Genomic DNA, 16,800 nt, shown 5'->3' with positions numbered 1-16,800 from the left:
AATAGAGCCACTGTGTACACGGAAGAGGTATAAAAATACTATTCTGCCTCCAACACGTGTTGCTCTGAGAGCCCTTCGATATCTCCGTATCCGAAGGCTCACCTTGTTTGGGATCCCGGTCCCAACATCGACAGTATTAAATGCATGCATGTTTGTAAAACAAAAATATTTAAAAACATAGGTATAATATGGTCAAGGACAACTTGCCTTCTCGATACTTAGTAGGGTATTCAATGAAGTCTTGGTCCTGCAATTCTCCTAGCTTTTCCGTCGGAACGTCATGCCTACTCACTAGCAAGCGAAAAGACAACAAATAAATACCCCCTCTTGGTGTGTGTGTGTATATAAACAATCAAGTATCAACTAACTACATAAATTAAGATTTTCAAAGAATTTTGGCGAAAGGACAGTCAAATTGGAGCTACAGTTAACAAGATAGAGCTTCCGAAAGATTAAAATATGGCAAAAAGATTAGAGACAGGTGAAACTAAATGATTAGGAATTTTCTAGATTTCTTCGGAGCAATCTAGGATTTTCTTGATATTTATTGAAATTATTTTACTAAAGAAATAATATTATTTAAACCTTTAAGAGATTAATTAATAAATATTAAAATTATTTTTATACTAAAAACCTAATTTATTGCGCAAGCATGATGTCAACAGAACAATAAAAACAATTAAAAACTGAAAAGCTAACTAGGCTAAGGCCTCTTAAATCTGTCCGTCGGTTCAGACCTAACGGTCGTGATTTGATCTAACCAAAGGGGTATGCGGCTTCTAATCCCGACGGTCGGCTAAGATCCAACGACGGAGAGGTGGTTGGGCTCAACTCCGTCTGCCTTCACGGTGGCAACGGCTTTGCGACGGCGGCGCATAGCTGAAACTTGGCCAGAACGATGCTAGCGGCCTCGATTGCGTTGGCGAGCGACGGAACAAGACCGAGAGACTACAAAAAACTCACCTAGGGGGAACCTGGTCATCGCAACGGCCTTTGGTGGCATGGTGACATCGAGCGACGGCGGAGGACCTCGGAGCTCAACGCAAAGGGTTTTGCTGTGTTGATTTTGCGTCAACGAGTTGGGGGAAACCTTCGGGGTGATCTGGGAGGGCGTAGGGGCCATCTACTTATAGGTGCGGGCTGAGGAGAGTCGGGGACAGGGTCGGCTAGGGTTTTGACCACGGCGGGGTTTATCCAAGCTCGATTTCCCATTTGAATCGCGAAGCTTGGAGATAAGGTCGGGTTTGGTTTGAGGAGGACGTGTTTTATCTTGTACCTAATCTTTTGGAAGATCTCCAACTCTGGATTTGTTGGATTTGGCGCGAGCGGCATTGTGGTCTCCGTTTCGGACGCGCACATGCATAGCTGGAGGAAGGTGATGACAAGTGGGGCCCAGTTGTCAACGACGGACTGAGGGAGGGCGACATGGTGGAAGGTGGGTTGCAGGCATCCTTTGGCCCAGTGCGAGCATTGAGTTAGCAAGAACATGCCAACAAAGAAAAGAATTGGGCTGTAGCTTGGCTTCGGCCCAGCGTGCAGAGTGCGACACCAGCCGGATGAGGAAAAGAGAAAGGGAGGCCTACACGGGAGATCTGACAGGAAAATCGGGCAGAAAGGAAAAAGAGGGGGAGATGGGCTGAAAGGAAATTTTTGACCTGGGAAGTTTTTTTTTCACTTTCTCTTTTTCGTTTCTACTAATGGCTTTCCTATTACCTTTTTAATTTAGTAATTCCCGCAAAAGCTAACAAACAAAGCAAAGCAACAACTAATAGTCAAATAACAAACACACATAGAAAATTTTAAACTAGGCCAATTTTATTTGATTTATTTTAATTATTTTATTCGCACGCTCAAGTTCTTGGAAAATCGAAATTTGGGCTGTTACAACTTTGGAGTTGTTTTTGTCCTAGTTTTTGGATTAAGTGTTGAGTTTTTTTGAGTTAGAAGTTTTAATTCGACTAACTAATTTGATGTCAAAGCTGATGGATTGCAATAAAAGGTTTCAAATAATGATTTGGGGATACAAAGTTTCAATTCAGTTGAGTTCAAAAAAAATTAGTTGAAAGATTACAATTCGAGGTAACAGTTGATTATTTCGTTTAAAAGTGTCATTTAGATTGAGTTAAAAGTTGAATTTTGTGAGTTCAAAGTTGACGAATTCAAGTTCAAAGTTTTGATTCATGTGAGTTGGAAGCTGTGTTTTTTCTTGTTCAAATCCTAATCATCTCAAAACTGATGCTGTTCTTGCTCTGTATGGCAACAACAAAAGTTATGACAGAGCGGACTTGTTGGGGTTAGCACGGAGAAAGGATCTGAGCCTGCAAGAAGGGAGAACGTGATGCACACTGAGAGTTCTTGTGACGTGTTTCTTATCGGAGCACGTGGATTAGAGCTCTCTAAAATTGGGTCGGTTAGCTCGTTCCTCAAACTTTTATAACAATGGTCCATGGTTTGACCCAATAAAAGTGAGATTCAGCATGGTCCAATCTTTGCAGACCTAGGGTTGAATAGAGCTAGCACATTAGCACAATAAAATGCATTAATAACTCTTTCTCATTGGTGGTATAGTTGGTAAACACATCATAGTGCACTTTTTTTAAGAGAGAAGCATTCTAACTTGTTAACACATCAACACGCTCCCTAGACACACAGTTGTATTGCCTCCATTTGTACGCATACAGGTTGACAACTCTTTGATACTAACAAGTCGCACTGCTCCAAACTAGACAAAGGATAGGGGCAAATCCACTTACTTTCATTCTTCTTCGTTAAATACTCTCTCCGATCATAAATACTTATCATTTTAATTAAGATCTGATTAAATTTTTAAAACTTTAACAGTCAATAACTTTCAAAATATTTAATTTAAAAACATAAATCATATGGATAGATTTATCTTATAAAGTACTTTTATAATATTATATTTTATTATATATTATAATTATATTCTAATAAAAAAATAATGATTAAAATTGTACACCGAAGACTATGAAAAGTTAAAAGTAATAAGTACTTATAAGTGCAGGAAGTATTTTGCAACAGGTGAGGTATTGAGGTGGCACACCCCCTTTGCACCCTTTATTTGAGTCAATGGCCATCTCTCTGAGCAATTTTTTTGTTTTGCTTATCTACTAATAATATGTTTGCTAGCACATAGGGCACATCTAATAAAATATGTGATGGCACAAAATGTAAATGCCATGCTTAAATTAAAACAAAATCACTGAAGGTGTAACAATGGAAAATGGTAACGGTTCATCTAGGATGTGATTGGTTGACTGTACGAGGCAACTTGTTTCCGTAGATACGTATAATTTAAAAAACGTGTTTAGTTACCCGTATGTATTATTTTAAATTCTGAAGGTCACTTTTTTATCTAATGATCGAGATGGATTAAAGGACTATTTGTTTTAACCTGCTTGTAGCTTCTACTTCTATCAAAAGCACATAAGCTACATGCCAAAACAAACAAGTTTACTTTAAAAAATAGTTCTAAAGAAGTCAGAAGTTGTTTTTGAGAAAATCAACTAAAAACTACGAAACTAGCTGAGAATAATTTAAAAAAAAATAGTATGCTGAAAAAATATATTATAAAAAACAACAAAAAAAATCTAAAAACAATTTTTTAACAAAATAAAAAACACATCTTAAAAAAAACTAAAAAACAAACATACCATTACAACTTACAACCCACGTGATGGCAGAGGAAAAAAAAAAAATCTGCGCCCAATCCTAAAGCCCTAGGTCCCGAAACCACCACCGACCACGCCGGCGGCTCGCTGTTCTCCGTCCGAAATCGATGCCCCTGGCATTCGGCTTCTCGCGGTCGCGCCTTCTCAACCGGCGCATCAACCATCCGGCGCATCCAGTCCTTCGTCTCTGGCTCGCATTCTCCTCCTCCTCCGCCTCGCCGTCCGCGTCGGAGCCCTCCTGCGCCGCCACCGGCGGTCGCCTGGCCACCATCAGGGAAGGGCGGGCGGAAATCTTTGCGGACAATTCCAACTCGGTGTTTTACAACAAGGCTCAGGTTATACTAACTTGTTGTTTCTGCGCTCTAGATTTTGATGTTCTGGATGATGAAGCTGCAGCTTCAGCTGATTAGAAGCACCTTTTTGATTCATTCTTAGTGGAATCCGGGGAGTTTATTTGGCAATTTAGGCTATGATGGGGAAGTGGTTTTCTTATATTACAAGAATCACGTAATGAAATCATATCATGTATCAAGCAGTAATAATTTGGTTATTTTTGAAGTTGACATTGTTGTTTGTGATGTGACCTAGTCATTCAAATATGAAATTTATCTTATGACTTAGGAGCCAAATCGTACTGAGAGCGAGTTGAGACCTTCAATGTTCTCAGGGACTGCTAGTTTTGTGTCCCAGTTGAAATCTAGGTGCACTGTTAAACTTAGACCTTGATTGTTGTAACTTTCTGAGTACATTTCCTATCGTCAATCATTATTCATACATTAGTTTCTGTACAAAAGTTGTTGTCTTAAATTGTTGTTGATTTGAATTTTCATGCGAAAATGGCTTCAAAATAAAGTTTGTGTTAATTCATTCTTAAGAGAGTCCATTGCCTGTTAGGTTAACAACAGAGATATTTCTATTGCTGTACTGAGATCATTTATTTCGAAGAGATGTGAAGAACATGCCATCCAATCGAGGAAAGGTATGGAGTTCAAATAAAACATGAGCTAGTACCAATCTTCTATTGTTACACCATTATACTTCAACAGTTTCTGACCAGGCAGAAATACTGAAATACCACAAAATGTGATAGGAGGACCAAAAGACACTGCATTGAGCGAACAATCTAAGTATAAAGCGCCGAAAGTTCTTGAGGTGGGGTTTTTAAATTCTTATGCTAATATGCCCCTTCATATATGCTTTGAAAGAACAACTGTTTTTACAGTTTCTTATGGAACATTTTTTGCTTGTAATCACCTAATTCATCTTTGCTTTTGGTAAATAATTTAAGTACTGCTGGCATACACAGTGCCGATTCTTCCATTTCTGATTCTTCTCTTCATGATATGTTCAGGCTTTGGCTGCATCAGGATTAAGAGCCATTAGGTATGCCCTTGAGGTAGATGGAATTGGGGATGTTATAGCTATTGACAATAATGAAGGTGCATTTTTATGTTTCAGCTCAAGTATTGCAGATATTTTTTCAGAATATTCTGATTACAAATCTTATATTCTGTTTGATTGATTCTAAACACTTGTTTGATTAACTGCAGTAGCTATAGAAGCCTGCAAGAAAAATATACACCTCAATAGCAGTCTTGCATCTTCAAAGGTGGTACCGCATCTTGCTGATGCTCGTGTTTACATGCTCACCCACCCAAAAGAATTTGATGTGGTACTTCCTTCTTTGTACTTTCATGTGTGCTTACTTCTGTTGTGATTGGTGATGCAAAGGTTCTATTGCTGAGGAAAATTAAGTGCAGATAATCCTATGTATATAAATGAATGACATTTTGCACATGGCACGGTGTTATGTGCGGCATTGCCTACCGTCGCCGTGGGCCTAAGTTGGGAAATGAGCATTGGATCCCTTGACCTAAACAATGCATGGATAGAGACTTTCCACTAGGATAGCAATTCCAATTTTTTAGGTTTAGATTTGATATTTCAAATGGTAAAGCGTATGGAAAAGCTCAAACTAGACATGCATTTCAAAGGATGGCGGGATGAGCAAAATTCATGAAATTTTGACCAAATTTGATTCTTCATGTGCCCATTGGTGAGCTCATCAAGAATATCGCTCGCTTGGTACGGCCTGGGTCACTGATGCCTCCAGTCAACCTCTTATAGGATTTGGCCAAGGGCCTGAGTTGAAACAAGGTCCAAGACTGTGGGTATTTTTACTGTTCATCAATGAAGGCCACACCCATGCAAACTAGGCGCATAGCCAAGGAATAACTAAGGGGATGTTGTTGCACACATGGGGGTAGTTCAAATTTCTTTGTGTAGAACAGTGTTGTGAAAGACAGTATGCGCTCATCGGACGACGGGTGCCTACCACCAAGTGATTGATCGTTATATGGTCATTCAACCAGAATTTAACATAATTATGTAGTCGTTATAATATGTTTACTTGGCAATTTCGGCTATTGCTTCTAATAATATTCATTTTAATGTACAATTGTTTAAAATTAGATGTATTGGAATAATGATAAAAATCACCATATAAAACATGATTAATCCTATACTAGAAAGGCTCATACATTAAAACTAGGAAGATGTTGTCCTTGTTGATTAGGAAGGCTTGAGGTCTATACTTAAGGTCTATTTGGTAGAACTCTCTCTGATCCAAATTCTCTGCGGGGAGTGATTCTTTCGAGGAAGTGATTCTGTGGCTGAAAGTGATTATTTAGTGATTCTCTAAAATAAAATATATGGAGAAAGTGATTCTGTGCGGGAAGTGAATCAGGAGAAGTTTTTTTTTCAGCTCCCCAGTTTCTAGTTTTTTTCAGAGAATCATTCCCACGGATTTCACTCAGGGAGCTAAAAGTTGAAAGCTACTGTTTGGCAGAGCCCCCCTGATTCTAGCCGGGAAGCTGCTCTGGGAGTTCTGCCAAACAGGCCCTTAATTGTTCCCACAACTCCAATATAGGGCCAGAGAACAAACAGACAAAGATACAAGAGAGTTACCACACCTGCAACTGTAGAAGATCAGCGAAGTAAGGACATCAGTTCTTCCTTAGTGAACTAAATGGGCTAAGGCTTGCGAGATAACCGTATTCACGGATGATTAAATGGTAAACGGCTTATTAATCAGTGCAATTAGCCAATTAAACATCCAAACGTGTTTAGGGATCTACGCATATGCTAACCGTGATGCTTTGAGTCTCATCATAGAATTAACAGGCAATTAATTGGCCATACACACTGTTTTTCTTTTTTGAGATGCACACCGTTTTTCAATACACTGGTGTAGAACATGAAGCTTAGACCATCTCCAACAGCTACCTCAAATTTTCATCCTCAAAATACTATTACAGCATCCCCTATCACTATTACAGCATCCCCTATCCCTAACACTGTAGCAGTACTGTATCACTGGATAGAGGATCTGTTGGAGATGAATTTCCAGTGCTACAGTAGACCGCAAATTACTGTAGCACTAGAATCCTCAAATTTGGAGACTCCGTTGGAGATGGCCTTAGATAGATATACCCCAGATTGCAAGTAGGTAAGTAACTATAGATGCATTATGATTTGTCAAGAGTTTTCATGGGAGCGTACTGAAGCACTCTCTTTATATGAACAGCCTGACGTCAGTTCATGTTCATCTCTAACATTCTACAAAAGCTTAAGAAAGCACTCGCTTGAGATTGAACAAGCCCATGATGGTGATCACCTCGCCACCAGGGTGTGCATGGTGTTTCGTGGTGTGTTATAGTCACTGCTGCCAAAAGATTCAACTAAACACTGGCAGATAGTAAATGTGCTAATGACCAATGCTAATAATTGTCAGGAATCTAGCATCTAGGTAGAACCTCCTGTATGGGAACTTGCATCGTGAGCATTGTACTGGAACACCAAGGCATAGTGGGGCATGGCAAGCCAATACTATAGTCTATACACATACAAATATGCATGCACAGAGACTACGAACCTGGAGACAGCACCATAAGCCAACTAGTTTCTTTTAACTATATCAGAGGCAATGTCTACAATTTGTTTTGAGTTGCTAGTCAAGTGCTTAATTGCTACAAGTCCTTAATCTCTTATAAATCTCCAACATTCAACTTTGACCATTGTGGTTTATAATAATGCTAGGACCATTGTATCATGAAAGTGCTTTTGGCATCATGTATTGATTTCATGTGACCAATCTAGATATTTCTTTACATATTAATAATGAAATTTAGAATTTGCTGGCCAAGGGAGTGAATTGTCTGAACCATGTGTTATATTGACACCTGCACATGTCTCAATATTGTTGGAGTGTCAGGAAAATATGCATCGATATGATTTGTATTAACTTTGTATATATGATGAATCAGGTTGACCTTGATCCTTATGGATCACCAGCTTCATTCCTTGATTCGGCAGTTCAATGTGTAGCAGATGGGGGTATCTTGATGTGCTCAGCTACCGATATGGCAGTGCTTGCTGGAGGAAATGTGGAAGTTTGTTTTTCCAAGTGAGATTTCCAGTTTCCAACTTGAATGCGAATTTCCAAACGCAGGACTAGTAAGAGTTCCAGTGCTCACGAAGTTAGTAATATGTGATTGCAGATATGGTTCTTATCCATTAAGAGGTAAACATTGCCATGAGATGGCCCTGAGGATTCTTCTTGCCTGCATTGAGGTAAGACTTGATTTTGTTTTCTTGTGTTCCCATATGTTAATTATGATGATCCATCTTTTTATTTTCCTTGTTTATCTTGCAGTCGCATGCGATCCGCCACAAGCGCTATATAGTTCCTATAATATCAGTGCACATGGATTTCTACATTAGAGTTTTTGTGCAAATCTTCACGTTGTCTCCTGTGCTACTATCATTTCCCTAACACTCTTTTCCTAAGGGTGAACAGGATTTTTTTTTTCTAGGATAATTTTGGTTTCTCATAACAGATCTTACCAATGTGCCTCTTTAATATGCAGCTCGGCTAGCACCGTCAAAAGTTCATCACTCAAATTGTCGCATGTCTATCAATGCATTGGATGCCATTCATTTCACCTACAAAATATTGGAAGAATTAACTCAAAGGTAGTCTTTGTTGTGTTTGTTTCATTTGTCGTGCATAGTGTGCTTATGGTTATGATGCTCTGATCCAGGATAAGAGAAACATTGTTCTACCAAATTTTTGCCCTGCTGTACCTGAAGAATGTTTTGAATGTGGCCATAAATTTGTTATGGGAGGACCTATCTGGAGTGATCCAATACATGACAAGGAATGGGCTGCTTCCATATTGTCAAATATCCGTGCAATGAGTGATGTATATCCAGCTTATGCAAAAATTTCAGCTATACTAACGTCAGTGTCAGAGGTAATGCCCTATTCTTCTATTGTACATAATGCAATGATGACATAGATGAGAAAATGGTAAGGATCAACCTTGGGCGGTTGATGCCCAATAGAATGTGCTGTGTTATTGACCGTGGATATAGAAACAAATTTGATTTTTGCGACTACATTAAGTGATATGGGATAGATGCAAAAACAAACGGGTTGACTAGCTTGGTTTTTGAACTAGAGGGATACAAACTGAAGCAAGGAAATCTACTACCAATTTATGTAATAAAGAGTGTAAATATTGCTTGTCACAGATTGAAATCAGAAGACATCGATTGGTGGTCATGGCTGAACAGGCAATAGAAGAAAGAACTCTCACATGGCTGACCTGGCAATAGATGCTCATAATAATATAAAAGCATCGTCAATGGTAGTCGATCTTACGAAAATGAGTAGGTGCTGGTACAATACTTCAGGCACAAAACTACTCTATGGAGACAGGGTGTTTTAGTGGATTAATAAATAACTCTAGATGGAATGATAAACATTACTCCGCCAAGTGGTTTATCTCCTAACTCTCAGTCGACTGGAGTTGAAGAGGTTTTTCCTAACTGATTCGAATAGAGCCACATGAACTGGAACTAACGGATCGGAGCCCATCAATTAAAATTAAGACTAATTTTCAATTTTTCACTGTCAGGTGTGGTTTCCGGTAGGTGGTCTCTTCCAGGGGCATATTTGAACTACTTGCTACTCTTACTTCTTGACAATAATTAGCAAAGGAATATGATAATATTCAGCTGCATGTCTGCCAAATTCCATAATTCTTTGGCAACCTGTTGTACAGAACAAAAAGGCTTGATTTTTTAATAGGCAAAATTGGCTCCTAACATTACAATTCTGTGACATTTGTTGGATGATTGGAAAAATGCGGTTCAACTCCAGAGCCCAAAATTATGGCTCTTTGCTGTAGGACAACACTGTTAAAATGGGAGTCTATTCGGTGCAAACCCCCTCTTCGGTATAATCGTGAAAACCTCTCCCAAAATCTTATCCAAAAGTTTTGAAAAATTCTCAAAAAATTCAGACATGTAGAGTAGGTGATCCCACACAAGCATGCAAATTTTCAAGAAAAACTTGAATTGGGTTAGAAGATATAAAATTGACAAGCAGCTATAAAGTGCAAAGAAAAAGAAAAAAACAGGATTTGTACCATTTCATCACTATTCATGTAGCTACTTGTCAATTTCGTATCTTCCAAACCAAGTAGAGTTTGATCTTGCATGCTTGTGTGGGATCACCTATTCTACATGTGTCGATTTTTTAAGAATTTTTCAAAACTCCTAGATATGTTTTGGGATGGGTTTTCACGATTCCACCAAAGAGGAGGTTTTGTACCGAATATTTACCTCTCCGGTTGCACCCACTGATGTTTGGCCCAATCGGACCATATAGCCCGATGGGGATGAGAGATGGGAGTTACGATTTATGGCTTTTGCACCAGTCAGACAATGGAATAATCGGTGTTGAGTTCTATTCAGGGGCATCACCAGTCATTTTCTAAAGTTTCTCTCTCCTGTCTTGGTTGGAAATAATATTTTAATAGGCACAGTATCTGATAACAAAGTGCCACAATTTTGGGTTTGCCTGGAGCTGAACCTTATTTTCCAAAGTCTTTGAACAAATGCCTCAAGATTATGATGTCCAGAAGCTATTGTTACCTTTTAAATTGTAGGCATCAAAATAATCAATCTTTGATTTGATTACACATGTCAAATGTACATGTAACCATTTTCAAGATGCTTATCAGACTTGTGGAGCAATATGTCACATTTACTCATGCAGGAATTGCCCAACGCACCTTTATTTGCGAGTCTTCACAATTTGTGTGCAACACTGAAGTGCACTAATCCAACCATGGGTATGTTACATTCTGCAATCAGAAATGCAGGGTATCAAATATCAGGAAGTCATGTGGACCCACTAGCTCTTAAAACAGATGCCCCAATGTCTGTAATTTGGGACATCATGAGATGCTGGGTATGACACAGTTCTTTATTTTCTCTAGGCTAATCACCCATGTTTGACTGATTTATTGGTAGCTTTGTTCTGCAGGTCAAGCTTCACCCAGTTAAGCATCGACCTGGAAATCATCCGGGCAACATAATACTTTCCCAAGAGCCTAAGTTGCAGGTATAGTTCATAAATCACAGTTTTGTATCAATTCTTTGTAGAATTCCTGTGTTAGATACTATCCAAAAGCTCTCTGAATGAATGGGTCAACTCAACTGCACAAGTACTGTTTAGTATTGAAATCTTGTCAGACTACTTATTTCAAGCTTGAGCTTTTAGTTTGAAATATTTACATTGCGAAACATGTACAAAATGCTTGTTAAAAAAACATGTACAAAATGGAGTAGTGACTTAATAAAGTTATCTGGAATCTTTGTCATCTGTCATCTGTCTTTATTTAATGCTTTGGGCATAGTAACATACTAATATGAGTACATGACATGCTGATGAGGATTTGATAATTAAGGTTTTACTAGAAATACGGTATATCCTATAGACGGATATCCATCATACACTGGCGGGATAACTCTGGAACCATCTGGACAAAAGTCCTTCGAGGATGTACATGGAGTCATGCATTATGGCCAAGGGCAAGGGGTCCGGGACGAGCGGTCGACTTTGGGATTCTCCAAAGTCTAGCCGTTGAGCGGAAGGATTGCCGGGACTCGCTGCTCACTGCGAAATCTTCGATGGAGAAGCTAGAGGCATTCTGATTGGGAGATCGGGCATCCCCACGCTCCGTTCTAGAGCCGTGCCTGTGTCTTTTTCCAGAGTGGTGTTGATTTGATGGCCTAGAGAAGCTGCTGGAGAAGATCTATCAGCTAACAGAAGATATCTCAACAGTAGAGGGGAGAGAAGCTTCATACCGGTTGGGGCAAATGCTTCGTTGATCTCCTTGGGCGGGGAATTGACATCATCATCTGAAGAGGAACTGAAGTCTTCCGCTCCAAGGCTGTCCACGTAAAACATACTTGGGACTTTGCCACCGCCTGTTGACTACGAAGCTCCTTCAATGAGGGTTGAGGGCGGGGAGACTAAGGGTATCCCCAAGACCTCAACTTTGGGGTCATCAGAGGCAAGCGTGCCTGTAGCTTTGGGGTCATCGGTGCCGAGTGCAGACTCTGATGCTTGATTCTCGTCCGAAAGGATGATCTCTTTGTCGCTCTGTGAATTGACCTCGTCCTCGTCGTCGGACCCGACTGCTTGGAATTTGGCAGAGGTCGTCCTTCGGCGGCCGAGGCCTTCGAGTGCGACGACCCAATCTTCGCCTTCTTGGGTGGCTTTGAAGGGCAGTCCGCCGATGCAACATGCTTACCGGCCTTTGGCGCTTGCTCCCTTTTTATGGGCACCAGCCACTCTTCCAAGTCGACCTTACGTAGGAGAAGCACCTGGCTCAGGTGACGATCAGTGACCATTGTCCTCTTGGCTTCCCACTCCTTACGAATGAAGTCCCCGAGCAAGTGTGATGCACGGTCCTCCACATCCTTTGCGGACACATCTGCAGAATCCTATATTAAGGTGACTTGCTGATACAAAAGGCACGCTGAGACTCCCCCTGCAAAGACTTCTCACCTGGTAGGCTCTTGAAACCGTCGATAAATTGACTGACGCCGACGCTGTCTTCCGGTGGGGCAGGGGCCAAAGGCAAGGTCCAGCCCGCCCAAAGAGGGCCATATGTCTACGTCACAGAACTCTAAAGCCATGTCTCACATGCTCAGCTTCGCTGCTACCTACTTTAAGAGCAGCATCATAGATTGTTGGTGGCCGATGAGCTTTAGCTTCGGCTCCCGAGTGAAGATCTCATCGCAAGAGGAGCGAAGGGTGCTGTCCTTCGGCACCTTGTGGTAGAACTACCAGTGGTTCCATCCCATCTCCCAACAGTTTTTGGTAGCCTTCGCAGGCACCAACGTGCCCTTCCAAAGGAGGAAAAAGATGCTGCCGTAAGAAAGGCAGTGCTTCTCCTTCACTGTGATCATCTTGGCTTGGCCATCCGCGTAATGCAGGGTAGTGAAGGCCTCTGCAGACGGCTGCAAGCCTTCGGCATGGAAGGCCCATTCGAGGACAACCAAATGTACGATGGCGTTCGGCATCAGCTGTTCGATCTCTAGATCGAAGAGTGCCAGGACCACCTCCACGAACTTGGAGAGGGGAAAGCAGAGCTCGGCGTCGAAGAACTCCAGGAAGACAATGATTTCTTCATCCTCCAGATAGGGAATAGCCAAACCCTTAAGTGGAGGCCGAGCGTCCGCGATGCTTTGAAGGACACTTTTCTCGACCAAGCCTTCCAAGAAACCACAATTGACCTGGCTCGGATCAGGAGGGTTGGTCGAAGGGTGTTTTTTCACACCCATCGCGTGTCCTCCGACTACGTGGCAATAGCTTTGTTAGGGCAACCCATCTCCGAGGCAAGGCTGGAAACGAAGGGAAAGAGGATGAAAATGAATAACCGCTCGAAGATGGCGCTGAAGATTGTAGGGAAGGCAATCAAGCGTGTTGAAGGCAAACCAAGTACCGTGACATTCCACCCCGAGGGGGGTGGGTGTGGGTGGGTGGGTTCAGTTGTGTCCGTTTTGTAGCAAATGGACGACAGGCGCGTGTCCAGCTCTACTCAAACGCCAACATTTGATGATACGTTTCCCCATGTCGATGCCTCGAAGGCGGCGAAGAAGTGACCATGTCCGACTGTTACAGAACCCCAAAAGGATGATCGCTAACTAGGTCATAACTGCGCACGGTGTATTTAATGGGTCCGGTATTTAAGACACGACTTCGACCGGCCAAAGGGGGATGATGTACCGATGCCCACATCTAAAGGTCACAGGTTCGCCCCTTGAAGTTGGACCTTGCCCGCAAGGGGCTACTGTCGGGAGAACGGTGCTTCGTCCCCCATATAGTCTGAAGTCAAAGAAGATGGGGGTCGTGTGCGAAGCACAAGATGAGGCGAAGCCTTAGAGACTTCGCCGAAGGTCACGAGAATAGCACCGGTGCCTCCAATGGACACCTTGGTGCCAAAGGGTAGCGTCGAAAGACACCGTAGAGGGCTTCGGCGCTAAAGTCTGTAGAAGTCACGAGCCCCCCTGGATGAAGGCCCCATCCGTAGCAAAATGTAACGGCCCCGTTTAGTGTCCACGTGTAATTGCCAGTACAATGGCAATCCTAATTAGGGCATTAAGGCTAAAGCTAGCATCCGAAAATGACCCTTGTAACCCCCATAATATGCCTCCGTATGAGGGCTTTCTGGTAATTATTCTTGGGTGGTTGGTATGGGCTATAAATACTCCCCACCCTAGGCTGTAATGGGGCACTCAATTCTCAGGTGCATGACACCTAGTACCAGATTCCTTCTTGCCGGTACTTGATCATCTCTAGCCTTGGAAGTATCGACCATTCGGGCCTGCACTTCAAGTTCCCCTCTCTACTTGTTTGGACCGGTATCCACAACAATTGCATTGCTTAAGAGAAGTCATTTATTTAGAGATAAGTGGTTTGAATTATATCTTATTTTTGTTTTGTTTAATTAGTTCATCTCTAGAATCAATATGTTAGGAGGTTCTTATGAACATGGAGACATTTGCATCCTTTCAACAAGCAAGCAAGAATGAAGTAAATCTTAGGTTTAGAACATCCGCGTTTACACAGCTTGTCTGTATGTTTAATTTAGGATAGGTTTTCCTCTATCCTAAATGCTCCACTGCAGCTGTTCCGTCCAGCCCTCCATATCAGGCATCTTGTATGTGCAACAGTGAAGCTTGAGCTGAGCTAAGAGCTGTTTGGCTATTTACACAACTTTTCTGCATGTTTGAATTTATTGCCTGAAAGAAAATATTAAAAAACAAAGCTTTTTCCTGGAATGTTTGTTTTTTTTTCTTTTTCTTTTTCTAGTTCTGAGTCAAGAAATGTGTGGTTTTATTTTCCTCTGGTAACCATCATGGTCATGCTTGGTTGATATAGTTTTTTGACAGGTTGCTGAACTAGAATGCTCTTGTTGCCTTTACTTTTATTTAACAACTATTCGGGACATATTTTCGAAATGAATAGAAGAATGGTATGAAGTGAATTATGGTTATCACTATTCTCAAGCTTTTGTTACTGTATTTAATTTGCTAGCTGAATTGGTTGTATATTTGTTCTGTATTTAACTGTTTATAATATTTTTCTTATTGAACAACTAACAGGCAAATTTTTCGCAAGTACCCCAGGCTTCAGTCCCGCGGAAGAGCCCAAGATTTGTCCCTAATCCTGAGAAGTATTGGGGTCCTAGACCAAAGGCTGGCAAGCAGCCAAAGATATGTCACGTGGACAAATCCTAAATCAGAAGTATTAGGCCGGCTCCGTCTCGGCGGTCTCCGAGCGTATGCATGTTAGTCTATTTTAGTTGTTTCGTTTGATATATTTTGTATGGTCTGGATGAAGATCATTTGAAATGATTAGCGATATCCAGTGTTTCTTCATGTTCGAGCCAATGCTTCGTTTCATACATAATATTACAAAAGGTGAATAGTCATTAAGTGACCGTTTGACACGAAAGAACAATAACCAGATGACAAAGAAGCCTCCTGTGTTCACGTACACATTAGTGTATATTGATGAAGTTGTTGTTCGAGATATTGAGTGTTCATGAACCTGATGTATCCAGTGTTCATATCACATTAACTTGCTATATCTAGTGTTCTTTCATATTACTTCGAGCATAGCCATGTTAGACTTCTTATAATATTAATGTATGTGAGAACAGATAGATGAGAGAGTGTGAAGGAGGATTTAGCAGCCTTGCACAGTTTGCATCCATGAGAGGATTTAATGATGCAATATAATATTGTGCATGCACAGGAGTCATAGCTAGCGCAGTATATACTACTGTCACTAATTCTTGATAGTATGTCAGACGGAGAAGAAAACAATAACTAGACGATAAAGAAGCCTCCTATTAGAAGTATTAGGCTGTGCTGTCTCGTTGGCCTTCGAGCGGATCCACGTTAGTCTATTTTAGTTAATCCTTTGATATGTTTTGTATGGTCTGGATGAAGGTCATTCAAAATGATTAGCGATATCCAGTGTTCCTTTATGTCTGAGATAATGTTTTCTTTCACGCACAATATTACAAAAGGTGAATACTTAGTAAGTGACTGTTTGACATGAAGGAACAATAACTAGAGGACAAAGAAGCCTTATGTGTTCATGCACACGTCAGTGCATATTGATGAAGCTGCTGCTTGAGACAGCGAGTGTTCATGAACCTGTTGTATCTAGTGTTTCTTCATATCATATTAATTTGCTATATCCAGTGCTCCTTCATATCACTCCGAGCATAGCCACATTAGACTCCTTATAATATTAGTGTACATGAGAATAGACAAATGAGAGAGAGAGAGAGAGCATGAAGGAGGACTTAGCAGTCTTGCACCACTTGCATCCAAGAGGATTTAATGATGCAATATAATATTATACATGCACAAGAGGCATAGCTAGCGCAGTACATACTACTGTCACTTACTCTTGATAGCATGTCAGACGGAGAAGAAAACAATAACCAGACGACAAAGAAGCCTCCTGTGTTCACGCCAGTGCGCATTGATGAAGCTGCTGCCCAAGCCAGTGCGTATTGATGAACATGCTGCATCTAGCGTTACTTCATGTCACATTAATTTGCTATATCCAGTGCTCTTTCATATCACGTCACTTACTGACTATTCATCTTCTGTTATGTTGTTCCTAGCGATGTATGCACATCATGATGCTTCTCTTGGTTATATA

At 41.0% G+C, this 16,800-nt stretch overlaps 1 protein-coding gene across 5 annotated transcripts; it reads left to right on the top strand.

Annotated features, from left to right (window-relative positions):
• Positions 1-3,686: 3,686 nt before the first annotated feature.
• LOC133903323 (tRNA (guanine(26)-N(2))-dimethyltransferase 1-like) lies at positions 3,687-15,615 on the top strand. Of its 5 annotated transcripts, none has more exons than XM_062344638.1 (13): positions 3,687-4,027; positions 4,587-4,671; positions 4,750-4,844; positions 5,044-5,131; positions 5,246-5,364; positions 8,018-8,157; positions 8,252-8,324; positions 8,407-8,495; positions 8,621-8,726; positions 8,795-9,007; positions 10,819-11,013; positions 11,089-11,166; positions 15,222-15,615. In XM_062344638.1, the coding sequence occupies exons 1-13, from the start codon at positions 3,800-3,802 to the stop codon at positions 15,354-15,356; spliced, it is 1,644 nt and encodes a 547-aa protein (XP_062200622.1). In that variant the 5' UTR covers positions 3,687-3,799; the 3' UTR covers positions 15,357-15,615. The 5 variants fall into 5 exon arrangements, with proteins under 5 accessions (XP_062200622.1, XP_062200623.1, XP_062200621.1 ...); XM_062344639.1 differs by having other exon boundaries at positions 3,688-4,027; positions 4,783-4,844; positions 5,243-5,364; XM_062344637.1 differs by having other exon boundaries at positions 3,688-4,027; positions 5,243-5,364.
• The last annotated feature ends 1,185 nt before the right edge of the window (positions 15,616-16,800 follow it).

This window comes from Phragmites australis, chromosome 21 (genome assembly GCF_958298935.1).
Source record: "Phragmites australis chromosome 21, lpPhrAust1.1, whole genome shotgun sequence".
Taxonomy (NCBI): domain Eukaryota; kingdom Viridiplantae; phylum Streptophyta; class Magnoliopsida; order Poales; family Poaceae; genus Phragmites; species Phragmites australis.
Note: the sequence above shows the minus strand (reverse complement) of the source record. Positions and strands in the feature narration are given on the sequence as shown.